The 20,941-nt window shown below is 40.4% G+C and overlaps 3 protein-coding genes across 13 annotated transcripts in view; 2 read left to right on the forward strand and 1 right to left on the reverse strand.

Annotated features, from left to right (window-relative positions):
• The window catches only part of LOC127508159 (uncharacterized), a 448,826-nt gene that overhangs the window by 318,157 nt on the left and 109,728 nt on the right, over window positions 1-20,941 (forward strand). The gene's annotated exons all lie outside the window — the stretch shown is intronic.
• LOC127508119 (uncharacterized) overlaps window positions 1-20,941 on the reverse strand; it is a 310,593-nt gene that overhangs the window by 150,777 nt on the left and 138,875 nt on the right. The gene's annotated exons all lie outside the window — the stretch shown is intronic.
• LOC127508185 (uncharacterized) lies at window positions 4,489-6,189 on the forward strand. Its single transcript, XM_051885919.1, has one exon. It carries the CDS (start codon window positions 4,795-4,797, stop codon window positions 5,659-5,661), a length of 867 nt encoding a protein of 288 aa, XP_051741879.1. The 5' UTR covers window positions 4,489-4,794; the 3' UTR covers window positions 5,662-6,189.

Genomic DNA, 20,941 nt, shown 5'->3' on the forward strand with positions numbered 1-20,941 from the left:
TCACTTTGAATACTGACCGAGGTTAAGCTTTTACCGGCATAACTTTTCCGCAAAGTTTGCACGTTGCTTCTTGTGTGATATCCATTGGCTCCTCTTCTTGGTTGAACCCCCGCGGATTTGCGCTACGCCACTGCGCAGAAGTGTATGACATTTGTTCGCAAGCATGGTTTGATGCAGACAATAGCCGGGTTTCCATCCAACTTTGCATTAATGAAAATTCAGCTCAAGAATATGCGCATCTGCGTGTGTTTCCATCAACTGTGTAATGCGAATAAAAATGGACATCGCACAGTTATTATCCTCATTAAACCTGTCTAAGGTTAACCGTCAAGAATGTCAGAAATCACTAAGAGTTTAGCACTGTCCTTGCATACAAGGCTGTGCAACATGACAAAGTTTTTAATTGATTTTTATTTATAAAGTTGTATTTTATTTAAATGTATATTTAAGTTTACATTTATGTTCCAATAAACTTGAAAAATTCAGCTTGATAAATGCTCTAAAATTTTTATGTAAATCAAGTCAGTGTTCAATAAATGATGTTAAGTTTAGAAATGTTGTGCATCCACTAATTATTAGTGTGACATTTTAGCATGCAAATGAAGGGGAAAACTTCATGATATCGGCCCTAAAAATCGGCAGCACATATCGGCCATCGGCTGACCCTGACCTCTAAACATCGGCATCGGTTATAGAAAAACCCATATCGGTCGATCTCTACACACAATTGTCTAACATCTATATTCTAACCTACATATCTTGTTATACATTTCCATATAGTAATATCATGGTATAGGGTTCTATCAATGTAGATCAAACGTAATTTAAATTTAAAAAAATTACTATACAATATTCTAAACATGATATGCAAGCAATTATCTGGTGAGTTAATTTCTTTAACACATGCTCACCCCCCAACGTGGAAAAATAAAACAAGCCTCCGTCCCCTGCTGTGGGGCTGTCTTTATATAAGTTGGCCTGTTTCAATGACGATCTACATTTTCTTAACGTTATTGTTTAATGACCTATGTTCGTTATTCATTCAACATAATTGTTTTCATAATTGGCGAAAGCTTTATTCATCTTTTTGTTGTCTGTTTGACTTTTCTGTTTTTATGCGTTGATATTTATGGACTAGCTTGTTAAGATTGCATCGTTATGTTTCTCACGAATTACCCATACGGTTGTTATTGACAACCAAGACAACGCAACGTCATAACTCTGCGTGTGTAGACCATGGTGACGTATAATTCTATGAGATAAAATGTAGTTTTTTCATTCCGATTACGCTTTGTACATGTAGTTTCTCATACACGCTAAGCAAGGGGTTAATGATCCTGTGATTTTTACAGTTGTGTTTAAACTGCTAGTGATCTTTTTTTTTCTTTTTTTTTTTGCTGCGATGATTTAATTGAGATAAATTCTGGTTTAATCTGTTTTAAATGTTATATATTTCACATACTAATTTTCTACCTTTTTCATTTTGTAAAAGTTAAACATAATATTAGCCATTTAATAAAATTTTTGCCTCTGTTAAAAGTATGCCTGGGTTCTGTATTGTTGTTTCTACATTGAACCACAAGATGGCGACAAAGTGCTGCTTTTTTTTTTTTTTTTTTTTTTTTGCTGAGATGTTTTAATTGAGATAAATTCTGGTTTCATCAATGTTTTAATTGAGATAAATTCTGGTTTAATCTGTTTTAAATGTTATATATTTCACATAATAATTTTCTACCTTTTTCATTTTGTAAAAGTTAAACATAATATTAGCCATTTAATACAATTTTTGCTTCTGTTAAAAGTATGCTTGGGTTCTGTATTGTTGTTTCTACATTGAACCACGAGATGGCGACAAAGTGCTGCTTTTTTGCTGCAATGTTTTAATTGAGATAAATTCTGGTTTAATCATTGTTTTAATTGAGATAAATTCTGGTTTATTGTTAATTGTAATGTTTGAATATGAATCTTATTATTTGTGTAAATTCATAACAGGCTTTTTATATATTTAATAGGATCAAATGTTGAACAGGATGCATTCACTGCCATAAATCTCTGTAAGTGCATATTTTATTTATTTATTTTATTTATTTATACAAAATGAAATTTACCAATTTGTTATTTGTTTACAGTGACGGGAACCCCGGATGACGTACATGTCTCAGACACAGGTAATTTTATTTTTTTTTTGGTCTTGTAATAATATTATATAATGTTAATGTAAAATATCAATCATATTTATCTTTTATAGAAATAGCACTTCTAGTGACACAACCAGGGTTTATTGATCTGACGCAGGATTTTGAAGAACACGGTCCTAGCACCAGCGATGCTGATAGGATAAGAGACGCCCTGCCTACTTACATGTCAGCGAGATCTCCGGCAGAACAAATCAGTACTGCTGAACTGGTAGACCTCACGTCAGATTCAGACAAAGAGTCTGAGGTGTGCGTCAATGTACCTCCCAGGAAACGGAAAAACATAGATGACTCTACCACATGCCAAACTCCTCAGGTTAAGCTAATTATTGGTAAGACTATCTTTCTTTTATTATTTTATAGAAATTTTTACGATATTCACAGCATTACCTTTGATATAGAAAGTAGTTTTTGATGTTTTTTTTCATTTTTTTTATTTTACAGATAGAAGCATCGGCTGTGCTGAACAAATAATCGAGCTCACATCAGATTCTGACATAGAGTCTGACGTATCCGTCGTTGAACCTCGGAGGAAACGGAAACACAAAATAGGATCTAATTCACATCAAACTCCTCAGGGTAAGACTATCTTATTTTCAGATTTACACTTATAGTTATCAACGTATTCCACAGCATAACAACCATTAATGTGGAAAATCTGTTTTTAATGGTTTTTAAAAATATTCTATACAGATAGACACGTCAGCAGCGTGGATGATATTTTAACATGGACGGAATCACAGGTCGTCGAATGGGATCGTTCGTCATGGACCAGTGATCGATACGACAAGGCTACAGTGAGAGCCAGGCAGACGCCGTATCCTTTTTACGTAGCAACGAAGGAAGAAGAAGAAGCTTAAAAAGAAGAAGTGCGGGGGACGGAGAGCAGAAATGATGAGCAGGATGATATTCGGACTCTGTGTCGTGAAATCATTAAAAGATTAGATGACCAGGCCATAGAAAAACGTAACAGTACATCCGCCATTAATAGGCGTTTTGATGAACTTAATAGCAGATTGGATGACATTAGTATCAGATTGGATGGTCACTTCAAAGAGAATCAAAACAGAATCGCCTCTGAATTTTTAGCGATTCATAACAAATTGGATTACCACTTTCAAATAAATTGTGACAGAATAGCGTCAGAGTTTTTTGAAGTTCATAACAGATTGAAGCATCTTAATGCATTGGTTCCTGAAATATTAGACCATTTATATCAGCTGAATCAGTCATTAGAGGAATCTCTCCATAGATTGCAGACATGTGTCGAAGAGAATCATGAGCGTATCCTTAGAGAATTAAATGATCAGTTGAGAGAAAGACAATTAACCGTTAGTCTTCTCAGCGCCATGGTTACCTGCGCACATCCAAGTTAGAAATGTATGATGGATTATGTATTAGCTACATCTGATTGTAGTACCTTTTTCAGAACAGACATGTCATGATTTTTCTGTTTGTAGTACCTTTATTTGTGTTTTTTCTTTAATTTTGTGATATTGCATATTATGTTTTCGTTTTTGGCCTAAAAATAAAGATTAAAAATGGATGCAGAGAAATCTTTTTCCACAGCTGAAGCACCCAACTGTCAACCAGATCAAACTCTCTCAGACTTGTTACAGAGCATGAAATACAAAATGCAAATCCGCATCTCTTGTGTGAAAGATTACAACAACTGAAAAATATGTATCCAGATTTTGTAGAAACAACTTTTAATGATGTACCATTACAACAAACTTCTAATTTGGAACATTTGCAATCGTCTATTGACCAATTTCCTGATATTAATTTGTCTGAGCGATTACGGATATTATTAAACACATGCAACATACGTTTCGCACAAGACGGTGGGGCTTTAAATAATAGTCACGGATCAACAGGTAACGCATCTACTGTCACGGCTCAGTCTGCAGTTCCGGTGCGACCGTCAACCAGCAATGCAGCACCCCCCACAGGTACGTCACGACTAACACAACCAAACATTGATACTTTGATTCATGAGGGTGGAGAAGTAAATGGTTAACGTATATTACAGAGACCCTGTTTCAATAGCGTACAATTGCAAAGACTGTTGAATCTGAGAGAGATTAACTCTACAGATTTAGCGTCGTACCACATTTTTTTACACAATGCTTTTAGCGAAATAGTGGCATTTGCTAGAGACATTGGCGGTGATGCTAGTGTGATCAATATGACCCTTACAGGGTCTTCTCTGTCATCACCCATTCAAACCATTTTAACAGATCGGAATAATTACGACGTCAATCTATTTACTCGATTGCTCCTGTCTGTCCTAACTCGATTGCTCCTGTCTGCCTCGCTGCTCAGATTGGTTTGCGTCTGTAACTCCGTATAGCTTTGTTTTGAATCTCTTACTTTTATTCATTGTTGCTTATTTTTTTATTACCTTATATGTAATATTGCCTACCACACTAATCTGACGTCGCTAGCTTGTAATATTTGAATCTAAATCGCTGTTACAACGCATTTGCATTTGCAGCGCTAGCTTGTTAACTTGTTAACAGTCGCTCGCGCGCTCCTTTTTCAACGCGTTCTTCAAACAGCTGTGGTAAGTCGGATCAGTCTACAAACACGGTGAGTCATGTCATCCTCTCCCAGCATTGCTACCTGTTCCATTTGCCACATGTTTACCATAGCTCTCTCTGTCAGCGACGAGGGATTTACATGTCATAAATGTAGGGAAATAGTCAGGCTGACAGAGAGAATCTCAGAATTAGAGACACGCATCCAAACTTTAATCGAGGATAGTAAGAATGCAAGGGCTTCAGATACTGTTTTGGATGCGACCAGCTTAGTGAACTCTGTACATTGTTCGGTTCCGGCTGTAGAGCCTGCGCAGCAGGGCACTTGGGTAACGGTGAGGTGGCCTAGCCGCGGAAAACACCACTCTTCCGTTCCAATAAGAACATCAAACAGGTTCTCCCCACTCAGTGATACACCCACTGAGAATCCTGTTGAAAGTGCCCTAGTTATTGGCGATTCTATTACACGGAACGTGAAAATAGAGACACCAGCCACCATAGTCACATGTTTGCCGGGAGCCAGAGCACCTGACATCAAAGCAAATTTAAAAGTGCTGGCTAATGCTAATCGTAAATACTCTAAGATTATTATTCACGTCGGCACTAATGATGTTCGACTTCGCCAGTCGGAGATCACTAAAATTAACATTAAAGAGGTGTGTGAACTCGCAAGTACAATGTCAGGAGAAGTAATTTGCTCTGGCCCCCTTCCTGTTCGTCGGAGTGATGAGATAGTTAGCAGATTATCATCACTCAATGGCTGGCTGTCTAAGTGGTGTCCGCAAAATAATATAGGTTTCATAGATAATTGGAAAAGTTTTTGGGGCAGACCTGACCTGTTAAAAAGAGATGGTATTCATCCCTCCCGGGATGGTGCTGCTCTTCTCTCTAGTAATATGGCACATAGTCTTAGAACTGAAACATGACAAACTGGGGCCCAGGTCAGAAAGCAGACAGACTGGCTAAACCGACCGTCTGCTAGCTGCCTCACGTTACAGAAGTCAGAAAATTCAGATAACTCTCAACACATAGAAACTCTTACACCTAGATATTTTCAAATAGAAACTGTGTCTGTACCCCGAATTAGTAAAAACAAAAAACTTCCAAACCCATTTAATGGTAAAAATTTAATTGATGTTCAACAAATAAAAAATAGAGATAATAATGCTAAACAAATGATAAAACTCGGGTTGTTAAATATTAGATCCCTTTCTTCAAAATCACTTATTGTTAATGATATTATCAAAGATAATAATCTAGATGTGCTGTGTTTGACAGAAACTTGGCTAAAACCGGACGATTACATTACTTTAAATAAGTCTAGTCCTCAAGGTTATGATTATCGACACAATGCCCGTCAGAAAGGCAAAGGGGGAGGTGTTGCTGTAATCTATAGTAATATTTACAGTATTAGTCAGAAGTCTTTCAAATATAATTCCTTCGAAACTATAGTACTTTACGTAATATTATGTAAGTTGACATTTGTGCTGGCTACTGTATACAGGCCACCAGGACACAATACAGACTTTATCAAAGAATTTGCTGACTTTCTATCAGAGTTAGTACTAGCTGCAGATAAAGTCCTTGTTGTTGGTGATTTTAATATTCATGTAAATAATAAAAAAGACGCATTAGGATTGGCATTTGCAGATATTCTAAACTCTATTGGTGTTAGACAACATGTGTCAGGACCCACTCATTGTCGTAATTATACTTTAGATCTAATATTGTCACATGGAATCGATATTGATGCTGTTGAAATTCTGCAGCAGAGTGACGACATCTCAGATCATTATCTAGTCTCGTGTATACTACATTTAGTCAAGGCGGCTAAACTGCCTCCATGCCATAAATATGGTAGAACCATCACTTCTACCACTAAAGATGGCTTTATAAATAATCTTCCTGATCATTTTCATCGCCTTAGCATACCAGACAGCTTAGAAGACCTCGATGTTGCAACAGAAACTATTGCCTCTGTCTTTTCCAGCACATTAGACTCAGTTGCTCCTTTGCGTTTAAAAAAGATTAAGGAAATTAATCCAATGCCATGGTACAATGACCACACTCGGGCCCTAAAGTTAGCAGCCAGAAAAATGGAGCGCAGCTGGAAGAAATCAAAACTAGAAGTATTTCGTATTTCGTGGAGAGAGAGAATGATTGAGTACAGAAAGGCCTTAAAATCTGCTAGATCTGCCTATTTTTCAAAACTCTTAGAAGAAAATAAACACAACCCTAGGTATTTATTTGATACAGTGGCTAAATTAACAAGAAATAAAGCTTCAACTTCTGATGTTTCCAAAGAGCACAGCAGTAATGACTTTATGAACTTCTTTACTTGCAAGATTGATAATATTAGAGAAAAAATAATAACCATGCAAAGACATGCGTTTTTAGTCTAGATTTAAACTGACAGAGTGTGTCTGCTTCCCGAACAATGCTAGAAAGATTGTTCCAGAGTTTAGGTGCCAAATAGGAGAAGGATCTACCACCTGCAGTTGATTTTGATATTCTAGGTATTATCAGCTGGCCTGAATTCTGAGATCGCAATAGACGTGAAGGACTATAATGAATTAGGAGCTCGCTCAGGTACTGGGGAGCTAAACCATTTAGTGCTTTGTAAGTAATTAGCAAGATTTTAAAATCTATACGATGTTTAACAGGAAGCCAATGCAGTGTTGACAGAACTGGGCTAATATGGTCATACTTCCTGGTTCTAGTAAGAACTCTAGCTGCTGCATTTTGTACGAGCTGTAGTTTATTTATCAGGCGAGCAGAACAACCACCCAGTAGAGCGTTACAGTAATCTAGCCTTGAGGTCATGAACGCATGAACTAACTGTTCTGCATTTTTCATTGAGAGCATATGTCGTAGTTTAGATATATTTTTAAGATGGAAGAATGCGGTTTTACAGATGCTAGTAACATGGCCTTCAAATGAAAGATTGGTATCAAAGAGCACACCCAGGTTCCTAACTGACGACGAAGACTTAACAGAGCAGCCATCAAGTGTTAGACAATATTCTAGGTTATTCTGTGAAGAAGTTTTTGGTCCAAAAATTAGAATCTCTGTTTTTTCTGAATTAAGTAGGAAATTACTGGTCATCCAATTTTTTATATCAGCTATGCACGTTAATTTTGTGAATTGGTAAGTTTCGTCAGGGCGTGAAGAAATATAGAGCTGAGTATCATCAGCGTAACAGTGAAAACTAACGCCATGCTTCCTAATGATATCTCCCAAGGGTAGCATGTACAGAGTGAACAGTAACGGTCCTAGTACTGAGCCTTGTGGTACTCCATATTGAACTTGTGATCGATATGACATGTCTTCGTTTACTACTACAAACTGATCCGTTAAAGGATTATTAGGCTGCATAAATTAGGTCAGCCGGAACCGGGAACACTTCCTATAACACCTGATGTACTCGTTACATCAGAAGAAGAATGGCATCTACGCTAATATTAGTCTTTCTGTTTATCCCGAGGTTCACCGTAGTCAACCGGATCCGGGCCGTATCCAGGTGAGACCAAGGACCTGCACCTTGACACGACCACAACGCAGCCCTGAAGTATCAGCAGAGATTGAGTCAACTAGATCATCCACTGTGAGGGCCTCATCGACACGACAGCCACGACACAGTTCCTCAACAACCGTCCATACTGGCGTGATGAATACGATCCTCAATTGGATGGAACTGAAATAAATACTTTTAATGTTGCGATCCTATTGGACTTATGATAGCAACCTGAATTGTAACAAAGCACTGTTGGCCAGAGGAGAACTGGCACCCCGACTAAGCCTGGTTTCTCCCAAGGTTTTTTTCTCCATTTTAACACCAATTTGCCACTTGTCTGCCACCTGATGTCACCTGATGGAGTTTGGGTTCCTTGCCCCTGTCGCCTCTGGCTTGCTTAGTTGGGGACACTTGACTTGACATTTTGATATTCAACAGTGCTTTTGATCTGCCTGCATTGACACTATTCTTTAAGAGCTGCTGTGCAGCCAAACAATGTACCAGTTATCAATGTAAAGCTGCTTTGACACAATCTACATTGTAAAAAGCGCTATATAAATAAAGGTGACTTGACTTGACTTGACTACTGATCAAATTGAGAGAGATTTACAAAGTAATTAACAGATATTGACGGACGATGCAGTCGCGGTCGAAGTTGACGTGGTCGTAAACTTACAGATTTAGCACTTGATCAGGTCATCAAACGCAAAAAGATGTCATTATTTTCACCCACGAATATATCAAATAAATTATGCTTCTCTATCTGCCTTGCGCATTTCCTCAATCCGCAAGCGCCCGAGAATGATTTAGAAAGACTGGCTGTGTCCATCCACAATGACGCAGGCTTCTCAATTCAAGACAAAATTGGTTTTGGTGATTTAAATTCGTTTGAAAGTCTTTTAGACATTAAAATCATTGTTTTTTACAGGACGAATGCCGGTACGTTAGAAACGTACAAAAATCACAATGAAGTTCACCCTAAAACGGTATGTCTCTATTTGCACGATGATCATTACTATAGGATTCTGAATTTGACATCATTCATCGGCACATCCTATGTATGCGAATTTTGTTTCAAAGGCTACTCAAACCCTAGAAATCATCAGTGCAAACACGTCTGCAATGTATGTTTTGATGCTGATTGTTACAAACATCCTAAAAGAACCATGCATTGCCCCGATTGTTTGCGATTTTGTAAGTCGAGTTACTGTTACAATGCCCATAAAAAAACACACCCTGTATGGGAAAAAGCACAGTGCGACGCTATAAAATATTGCAGACTGTGTAACAAACGATACAACGTCATAGGTCAAGGTACGAGAGCTCAACACAAATGTAGTCCCAACCGTTGTGACCATTGCGGGCGAAGATCTGCACGATCACGGGCTACACCGTTGCTTCATACAGCCCATAGTACCCAAGGAACCTAACAAGAATTACATTTTCTATGATTTTGAAACACGTTATCAAAATGGAAAACATATAGCCAATTTTGTTTGCGCAATCACTTTTGAAGGAGAAAAATTTGTGGCAGAAGGCCCCGGCTGTATAGCACAGTTAATTACACACTTCAGACAGCCGCGATACAAAGGATACTGTTTCATAGCTCATTGTGCGGCCAGATTTGATTCGTTTCTAATTCTGGAGTATTTTTGCAAAGCAGGGATTGCGTTAGATGTCATAATGCAAGGTTGTAAATTAATCTTCATGTACGACGAAGCTTTCGCACAGCGATACATTGACAGCTATGCATTCATACCAATGGCTCTGTCTAAGATGCCCGCGGCGCTAAACTTAACGACTACGGAAAAAGGATATTTTCCCTATCTTTTCAATAGGGTGGAAAATGAGAATTATATAGGACATTACCCTGATAAAAAGTTTTACAACTATGAAAACATGTCTGATAAAGACCGTGTAAAGTTTGATGCGTGGTACACCGGCGTTTCGGGTAAATTGTTTAACTTCAGGAAAGAGTTGTGTGAATACGGCGTGAACGATGTTGTCTTGCTACGTGAAGCGTGCATGAAATACAGAGAGGCGTTCATAGAATGTACCGAACTTGATCCATTCAGCTTTACTACTTTAGCATCGTGCTGTATGGGTGTCTTCAAAACACATTATCTCGAAAGAGATACTTTGGCACTGACGCACAATAAGGCTTATGTCCGCCAGAGTAAGACCTACTCGAACGCTTCGATCGAATGGCTCGAGTATGAAAAAAGACTTGAGACGTGGATATTCATCATGCCGTAAACCACAGTGAAGTGTCGATCGGTCGTTTCTTTTTAGACGGTTTCTACGAAAAGTCAGGGATAAGACATGGGCTAGAATACAACGGATGTTTGCATCATGGTCACGAATGCTGCTTTGAACCCTATCGGATGCACCCCATGTCAGGAGTGACCTATGGGGTTCTCAGGAGACAATTTGACGATAAGGTTGATATTCTGCGGAATGCGTACGGTTTGCAAATTGAAGTTCTTTGGGAGTGTGAATGGGAAAAGATGAAGCGGACCGACCCTTCTGTGATGGAATTTATGAGTACTTATTCAGCCCCTGAGAGACTGAGACCGAGAGACGCGTTGTTTGGGGGACGTACTAATGCTTATAAACTCTATCACAAAACGGCCGATGGTGAGAAAATAAGTTACGTAGATTTTACAAGCTTATATCCTTTCTGTCAGGCTAGGAAAACCTATCCGATCGGTCACCCCCAAATCATTTTCAAAGAATTTGAACCGATCGAAAATTATTACGGTCTTATCAGAGCTACAGTTTATCCGCCCCACAAATTACTGCACCCTGTTCTCCCTTACCAATGCAGTGGAAAACTGATGTTTCCATTATGCCGTACATGCGCTCACGTTCAAAACCAGACAACGAACTGTAGCCATACGGATGAAGAGAGGGCGCTCACGGGCTGCTGGGTCAGTCTCGAACTTTTAAAAGCCATAGAGAAGGGTAGCCAAGATCGATGAAGTTTGGCATTTTCCACAAAGGTCGGATACATTGTTTCGTGATTACGTAAAGACTTTTTTACGTTTGAAACAGCAGGCATCCGGTTACCCATCAAACGTTGTCACCGATGCTGACAAAGAGTCTTACATACGTGAGTATTATGAGAAAGAGGGTATTCGTCTCGACCCCGAAAAGATCTCCCACAACCCCGCTCAGAGGTCTATCAACAAGTTATTGTTGAATAGTCTTTGGGGACGGTTCTCTATGAGGGAGAATCTACCTCAGACTACTCTTGTGAAAGACCCCGAGCATTTCACCAGAATTGTTTTTGGTGAAACCGACAGTCTGTCATATTTTACATTCGTCTCGGATGACGTGGCTCTTGTCCAGCATCGCTCCGCAAAAGATGAAGTTCGGGAGACTTGTGACATTAATGTGTTTGTCGGTGCGTTTACTACAACTCATGCACGCTTGGAGTTGTACGAACTCATGGACAAACTCGGTGACCGTTAGTTATACTCAGACATGGACAGCGTTATTTTTGTATCAAGGGAGGGCGACTGGGACCCACCTCTGGGGGATCATTTGGGAGAGCTGACAAATGAGTTAGACAACGGAGATTATATTAAGGAATTTTGCTCTAGCGGGCCAAAATCCTATGGGTATCGCACCGCCAAAGGTAAAGTATGCATGAAGGCAAAGGGTATAACGCTCAACACTAAAAATTCCCAAGCTATTCGGTTGGAGAGTCTTATTGGTCTGGTTGACAGCTATGTGACTGCCCGTGACACCACGCAATGCATCCTGGCCCACACCGAAAACATTGTGAGGAATAAAAAGACTCTCACTTTGCACAACAAATCAGTCGTTAAAAGGTTTAAGGTGGTGTATAATGAACGTCGGCTTTTGTCCGATTTCACCACTCTTCCTTATGGCTACTGATTCGACGCTGCACAGGGGACTACGGGATGCTTCTGATTTTGATTTCAGACTTCAGCATCCATTCTCCGCCGTAATCAGTGGACCTTCAAATTTGGGGAAGAGTTATTTTGTAAAAAGTCTGCTGGAAATTGGATGAAATTGATTTCTAAAAAAATTGAAAACATTGTATATATTTACAGTTGTTGGCAACCTCTGTATGATGAATTACTGAAATTGTATGATATTACATTTGTGGAAGGATTACCGGAGAGTCTCAATGATGATGATTTATTGCCCGTGACCAAAACAAATCTTTTGATTCTGGACGATCTAATGAACGAAGTGGGTGGGAACAACCAGGTCGAAAAGGTTTTCACTCAATTTGTACATCACCATAATCTCAGTGCTATTTATATTGTGCAAAATTTATTAGCTTAAGGCAAAACCAGTAGAACTATTAGCTTAAACACAAATTTTATGATTTTGTTTAAAAACCCTCGGGATGCCAATCAAGTAGCGGTACTAGGACGTCAAATGTACCCTGGAAACGCAAAATACTTTATGGAGTGTTATCAAGACGCTACCAGCAGGCCTTTTGGATATTTAATGATAGACTATAAAGCAAAAACTCCTGAACAATACCGCCTCAGAACCGGTTTGCTTTCCGACTGCCAAGTGGTTTATCTCCCGAAAAAAAGTAGAACGTGATCGGTCGTCATGTCTGCCAGACTTTGTAAACATCTACCGCTGTTAAAACTGATACATAAAGCTACGCCTAAACAACGACGGCTTATTTTACAATCGGCGTCCGACGAACTCATTTTAACATTGTGCGAAGTGGCCCTTAACATTCTCTATGGTACGATTCCTATAAACCGGCAACAGTACCAAAAACTTAAAAAGAGAAAAAAGGAAATTACATTTGTTGCCAATAAAAAAATTGGTCTATCTGCCAAGAAGCGAGTCTTCAATCAGACTGGAGGATTTCTTTTACCGCTCCTTAGTGTAGCAGTACCCTTTATTTCCAGCTTAATGTCATCTAGACGGGGTTGAGGATGGAGTATGCTGAGAAAATGTATTTAGTACCGCAACATCAGCTGGAAAAGCTGAAAAATGAGAATGTTCGCGAAAATATTCAACAGGTTGTAGAGAACGATCTGGATACATCCATAAGAAAAATCTTACTCAGGTCTGATTTGAATCAATACGAAAAGGCCAAACTCTACACGAACATCCTGAGCAGGTTTTTGACGATTGTTAAACAAGGCGATCGGGAGAGTAACGTTTTAACGTTGTCGCTACCGAATTCTGAACCCGACCGTAAAGACGATCAACCCCACACTGCTGTTGAAGATGACGGAGGTACGGATGACGTTGTGACTGAAGTTCTGAAGAATGTACCGTCAAGAAGTGTGAAAAAAAGCAGGTACATATTAGACAACATGTCTAAAGCTAAAGGACTCAGAGCATGGAACGAGTCGGGGGAGTTTGTGTTTAGAGGAAAAGCCATACCTGGATCGCACATGGTCGATTTGATAAAAAATGTCACAGCACCACAAAAGGTCAGGGATGACAGAAGACCCCCAGGATGGTCGGAGTTTATACACGCGTTTGCCGAATTAAACATCCCGTTTTCTACTGTGCCGAATCATATTGTTAGACAGACAATTAATTCTTTAAAGAGACATGGCACTGCTACCCCGGAATATGGAAGTCCTTCTGATATTGTTACAGCAGAGCGTGAAACGGTTTCTAAAAAACCAAGAAGAAAAAGAGTGCATAGGTCAGGTGCTTCAGAAGATCCCATATTCAAATCGCCGTCTGTCGATCTAACTCAATGGTTAGAATTTTGAAATGTCTTGTTTGTTAATATTCGAATCATGAAATGTTGTGTATATGCTCTGTCTGCTTAAAATTTGAAATAAAAACAATAAAAAGATTTCAGTTTTAAGTCTTTATTTATAATCAATGCAAATTCAAAACTCAAACATGGTTCAAATGAGTATTACACGTTTGCACACACTGAATACATGAGAATTTTTCATTACACTCATTTGGTTTTAATCTTTTCACAAAGTACGCTACCATTTTATCAATTTTAATATAATCATCGCTATACAACTTCATCACATCGTTATAGCTAGCCTCGTTGATCAAATGATACAGAAAAAACAAACAGTGTTGCCCGCAAGTATCCGATGTGAAATCCTGGACTCGTCTGGATGAATATACTACTTCAGATGCGTTGGTTAGCAGAAAGTTTTTGATGGCCCCTGGAAAGCAGTCGCTGTCGGGGGGATTTCCAAAACTGTCGAAAAAATACCCGGTACCGCCGCTATGTAAATAAACAGCCAACCAGTGTTCACCCGGCAGCAGTGCGGGGTGAGTGTTAATTATTGCAGCGGATGGTGAGTTCCTTAATGGCGTTTCAGGTAGTTGATCGCTTGGGAGCACCCCAAGAAAATGAACATTGCATGAAATTTTGGCCATGATACCGGTGAGCTGTACGGTGTTCATTTCAATAGTAATCGAACCAGGACCTGTCTGCGGTTAGAGACCTCAATGATACTGTCGAATACAGCGTAGACTAATAAATTAATAGTATGCGGTAACGGTTGTCTGAAGCGGGCCTCGAGTCTGATGTTGCCAGACTTGATGAGCGATATGTGCTGACCGCACTCTTTGTCAGGCGTGAGGTTGAAGGCATAAAGGGTGTATCCATTCAGAAAGTCATTCCTGTCGATAGAGAGCGCTTGGTTTTTAAGATGTCTTCCAGATGCCATAGCCAGTTGATTAAATTCTCGTACCGCAGCCCCTGATTCATTTTGGTTGTAGCGGCTTGGCAGGAAACTGCTGCCCGTCGACGTAGACTGCTAGGAATTCCAAATTGTAATGTTTGAACGCGAAAGGGTTTTTATTGTAGGCTCCTGTGAATGCATCGTTATCGACCATAGCCAGGACGATAGATTGTGTTCCTAAAAACAAATTTTCTTGATTTGAAACACGGGACCCCGCTGGTATGGAGAAGTTTTTTTAGACAAACTCGATCTATGGGGTACTTTGCGGTAGTCGAGAGCAAAGCCTGGGCATGACCCAGTCTCACAGGGGGTGATACAGAGACTTTCTTGACAAATAGGCTCGCAGACATAATACTTAATTTGTACGCCAATTAATACAAATTTCCTATTTTCAAGAAAAATTGATGTTGAATGGTATTGACATTAAACTACGGATGATCAGAGCCAAAGATGAATTCTGTCTGATGAGGGATGGCGATGTGGCGTACAAATTAAGTATTATGTCTGCGAGCCTACACAGCGATATTTGAATTTCCTATTCAAATATCGCTGTGAATAGGCACCAGCAGTTCCACCACTCTGCTGTTCGCTGTGTAGGCTGCCCTCTTTTTCAGGCCCTGGTTATGTCCGCCAGGGTCAGTCGCGTCCATATGCCCGGCTGTGTCTTTGTAAAACAAGCCTGTGGAGAAAAGCAATTCCAGTGCGTCTTTACTGTAGTTGATCAGACTCTCGATGATACATCGATAAGGATACGTGCTCGAACTCTGAGATATCAAACGATCACCCAGGATCACATCGACTTGTGAAAATATAGTAGCCCCGGGATAATTTATCAGGCCAACCTTGGCATCGTCTGGTAAATCGGCACCATTAGGTCTTGTGATTTTAAGACGTAGATACAGCAGTGTGTTATTTAGGTCGACATAGTCATCGCCATTCCCTGCTATAAAAGACTCCAAAGGTGAAGAGTCCGATATAGCCGATAAAGGAGGTACTTCTAAATAACCGTTTTTCTCAATCACCGTCTGCGTCAGAGGAAGCGTAAATAAGTCCAACTCGGACTTGATGCACTCTCCCGACATGCGGTGGAGTAATGCCATGCTAGAATATGGTTTTTACGGCTCTCTTAACCGATACGTTTCGCTTTACAGTCTTCTTACGCTTTCTGCGTGCGAGTGAATGTTTCTTGGGTCCGTGCTTTGTTTTCTTCTTTTTCGAATGACCCCGCCTTCTTATACCCGGCGGTTTAAACATTCTCTTACAAGCCATGACCATCAGACCCGAACCGTCTTAAGATTTAGCGTTATCGTTATACGTTCTTGACAACGCGTTTGAGACGACGTCGGATACTATATTTTTAGCAGCCGATTTTAGGTGGGGTTTAGCGATACTGAATGCCCTTTTCAACAGCGGTATGGCCATCCTAAACAGCCCTCTAAACAACCCCCCTAACCCCGCCCGTACATAACACTACCCCCTGAATATCCTGGTAGACCACCACCGGCCTGATTTTGGTAATAGTTAACATATTCCGTAGCGTCCATCCCGCGGGGGTTGTAATACGTCATTTTTAAAAAATGGAATGTTTAGATGGTTTAAAGTGTAGTTTTACAACGACTTTGCTGTAAGAAAATGGTATTTCGCGGTTTTGGTCGTCCTTCAGTTCGATGGTAATATCTGTGATGAGCTCCTTGTTGACCGATGCGTAATGCGGTTTGTCGTATCTAACACTGACGATATCATTGTTTTCACCGGTTATATGTACGCATCTCAAAAGGGGGACATACGAATCACCGACCGATTGATATTGGATAATGTTGGTGTAAACATACATAGTATAGAAACCCGTGTTGATATCAGCTTGATGAGGAGCGTATGTAGTTTGACTCCTCGTAAAATCAGCATCTTTATGGTAGGCCGAACGGCCGATAGCATCATCCGGATTCAATCCTAAAATAGTGGCGAGTTTCCCAGAGAAGGTTACTGAGACGTTAGGTCTCGCAACCAGATACACTTTGTTTTTTAAAGGATCGTGAGTCAATACAGCCATTGGTACGAGAACATTAGTTATCGCACAGACCACATCACGAACGTTCGCGTAGTACCCACCGTCTATTTGTACCTTCCTCGATACAGAAAACCCTGATAATTCTTTAAATGGTGCAACGTCAGGTCTAGGTTGTGTATGTTTTGGGACTGGTGCGGGTGAGGTGTTTAGGGCAAGAATTCCATCTTCATCATTAAAGGAGTACCAATTTCTAGGATATTCAATTTCAACGAGTGCGACCTCCCATTTACCTTTCAAGTTGATAGGACTCGCTAACCTTGTTCTGTAACTAGAGATACGATTTTCCAGATAAACCGACAAAGAAGCGTTGCACGGCAGCATAACATAGAATCCGTTGTCGCCCATGGTACCCCGTTTACTCAAATGATCTTATCCTGTATGCGTTCAAGTGTTTTAAGGCGACTGCAAGTCCACCAGAGTTTTTTTGTTTACATAACTATTAAATTTTACTGGCTATCCTTACCATTTCACTAAAACAAGCGTGGATCTCCCCTGTTTTTTCTGCCCTAAAATCTTTTCCACCTTAAAAGTTTTGTTTTTGCTCACGATTATTTTTTGTAACTCTTTTTCATAAAAAACTCCGTCGATGTCCTCCCCGTCATAATCAGACAGTCTGTAGATGGGTGGTTGGCGCGAAATACATGCGGCTATAGTGAAAAATTCTTCTGTGTAGTTCTGTTCATATCCTTTGGTGAACGGTCCTCTCACTTTAGAAATTCAAACTACGTCTCCGACTTTATATTTAAATACGGCTTTTTGATTCTTCTTTATATCTCCATACAGATTTTGAAACACCAATGCCTCATTTTCTTTGTTGACGTCTACCGGTCTCATCCTAATACTGCAGTGAGAACTTGTGTTGTAGCCCTGCAAAATATCTTGTAAAACATCTATGTAACGCCGGGAATTTGTAGCTGTTAAAAATCGCCACATTTGACTTCTTAGTGTTCTATTAAATCGTTCCACGACGCTGGCTTTCAAATCAGTAGCCATTGCAAAATGATTAATGTCATGCTTTTTCATCACATCTTGAAAATGTTTGTTGAAAAATTCCTTCCCCTGGTCCGTCTGCAATTTCTGAGGTACGCGGCCATCTTGGAGTATAGACGAAAACGCTTTAGTTACTTCGACCCCGCTCTTATTCTTTAACACGCGAGCCCATGCATACTTGCTAAATACATCGATGCACGTTAGAAGATATGTATTATTATCATTGTCCTTGGAATAGGCCGACATGTCAATGAGATCCGCTTGGAACTGGGTATCCACTCCGTACACGACGACTCTATTGCGTTTGTATTTTATAGGAGCGGCTCTGTGTAATATGTAAGCATCCTCCCCTGCCAACCAATCCGAAACTTCTTTATCGGTTAGACGTACTCCACTATCCTTTAAGGACGGCGTGTAATAAGCTTTTTTCATAAGCTCCAACATATTGTTGTTTTCAACATGCACAAAAGAATAAGTCATACAAGCAGAGTGAGTCAATCTTTTATTGAAAACAATATGATGACGTTACAGATGGTAAAAGAAAATATTTTAAACAGGATACATAATGACAGCATGCTCTAAGTAATTAAAACTGTGTTACATACTAAGTAAAAATGAATCAAATACCATTAGTGGTTCTCTAGAAAGTATAGAAATTCTCTGCAGCCCTTAATATCGCAGTCTAGGATATAACCGACCGTTGTTTCAATAATATCATTGATGGTGAAGCGTGCAACGACACCTTTTGAATTCAGTGACACACAAACATCCGATACATATGTACAGATACATATGATGTCAGCAACACGAAAGTCTGCGGGGGAATCGCACATCACATCCAGAACTTTACTTATCGTTACACTATACGGCTCGGTCCCTTCAACGCAAATGTCGACCAATTCAACCCATGATTCAGCCAGTCCTCTTACAAGACGCATCTGTTTCTTGAGATTTCTCACACATTTGGGGTCATCTGTACATTCGTCGTCATCGCCATCACTATCTGCGTAGGATGCATCTTCGATGATCTTTTTCAGCATTGTGATCATCTGCTTTTTGTAATGACCTTTAAACAAAAATTCTATGATGTTCATTTGGCTGCATGCCGCACCCATGCTGGGGGATGCTTGGTTACTCTCCATTCACAATTGAGAAACCTTGCCAGAGATCGACGGTGTTGTGCACAACTTTCTCACAGGATTTGTCCAGAAGTTTGTCTCTGATTTCTTGTAGCTTTGCAGTGATGAATGGTTCGTCTTTTAATTCATGCAGAATAGCTCCGGCTGTTCCTTGAATTCGCTGAGGATGAGACTTTAACCCGCACCTGCGTAGGGCGTAGGCTATAACGGTCCGAAGATCAGGTTTAAACAGTTTTTGGGTCAGATCGTCAAAGTGGGTGTCGAAAAAGTATGCTGGTGGTTCAAACAGGCAGGAATGTTGCAGTTGACTCGTATGATTTATCGCGCAGCCTTCACATTCATCCTTTTGCTTATCACTGATGAGATGTTGCAGAAGTACAGCAATCAGAGTTTTTATGATTTTGAATCCGAGGTCGGTGAAGCATCCGTCTGGGGCATCGATCCCCTTTTCGGTTGAGGTTGTGTCAGACAGACCAGTTAGGAAACTCAGGTTGCGATATCCAAGTTCTTTGCAGAATTTATCCAACCATCGTTTATCGGTATCAGATGTCCCAGGTTCACCCGTCAGAATAGTATCAATAGCGTTGTCATCAGGTGGGTTAACCCCAGGGTTGAAAGAGACGCTGTAGCTGCACCCGTGAGCACCGTCTTGAGACATGGCTTATAAAGATGTTGTGTGGGGTGGGGTTGGCTTACCACTCGCTTTATGGGCGTAGTGAATGGGCGGGGACGGTAAAGAGTATGTACTGCTGCGTGCGCATCTCTCAGGGTGGAACAGCTGCAGTTTAACTTTATTGTATCCATCACGCATGTCACACCATTTGAACATTTTGTTTATGATTGAAAAAAGACAACTCAGCAGATCACGATCGCACCACATGAACAAAAAAACACATTTCGTACATAGCGTGATGCTCATTGTGTAGGATGAATCCTGAGCGATCGCTGAGCTTCATCTTGTCTTTGCAACAGAATATGTAAACGCACTCATCAGGCTTCTTTTTAGAGTGATCACCGACCACTCAGTAGCGATGATTAGGAGTCACCCCATCCCACTCTGAGATGTACAAAGGTTCTTCTCTACTGTCATTCAGATATTTCCAGACGCAGGTGTAGAATAAAGTCCAGTCCTTATCAGGAAATACCAGACAGGGGTCTCTTCCCGGTATAAATTCACCGGGACTGTCAGTGGTGTAGAGCGTCACGACTCGTGACGGTTTATGGAATATGTAACCGAATACACGGTTACTATTCAACGTAAATTCGTCTCTCGCATACTCCTTATTCTCGTGGAGAAAGTTTGTCAAATAGACATGCCAGCGCTCTTTTCTCGGAGCCAGAGTCAGACTTTTCATCATCTCTTCATCCCATTCTCTCTCGGGGGTTTTAGGTGAGTATAATCCAGCCATGTTTCACAACTCTTTTTTCTGTCTGCACAAAATGCTGCAGTGTCTATTTATATAGATGTGTTCTCCCACACATGTGCGATGCACATGTGATCCTCAAATATGGCGTGTCAGAGTTCAAAAAGCCTTAAAATCATCCGTCTGCCATTTGATCACCCAGAAGACGTCCAGAGGTTCACAGGGCAACATTGCTATTCAAAATATGTGGACAAAGGTCATATCGGGCCCCGGAGGATCACCAACAATGTCAAAGGTCATTGGGGTGATACTACGGTCAACCATGGTAGGGGGATGGGAAAACTTCGTGAGTGGCCCGGGGGGGAGGGGAACGTTGTGGGTGGCCCCAAGGGTCACAGGGGTCAGAAAGGTCAAAGGTCACGATCCATCATTTTGACAGAAGGTGCGGCAT

The sequence above is a fragment of the Ctenopharyngodon idella genome, chromosome 3 (genome assembly GCF_019924925.1).
Source record: "Ctenopharyngodon idella isolate HZGC_01 chromosome 3, HZGC01, whole genome shotgun sequence".
Classification (NCBI taxonomy): domain Eukaryota; kingdom Metazoa; phylum Chordata; class Actinopteri; order Cypriniformes; family Xenocyprididae; genus Ctenopharyngodon; species Ctenopharyngodon idella.

What these genes read in the sequence shown, in the direction of transcription:
- LOC127508185 (XM_051885919.1), top strand. Translation starts at nt 4,795, where the DNA reads ATGTCATCCTCTCCCAGCATTGCTACCTGTTCCATTTGCCACATGTTT.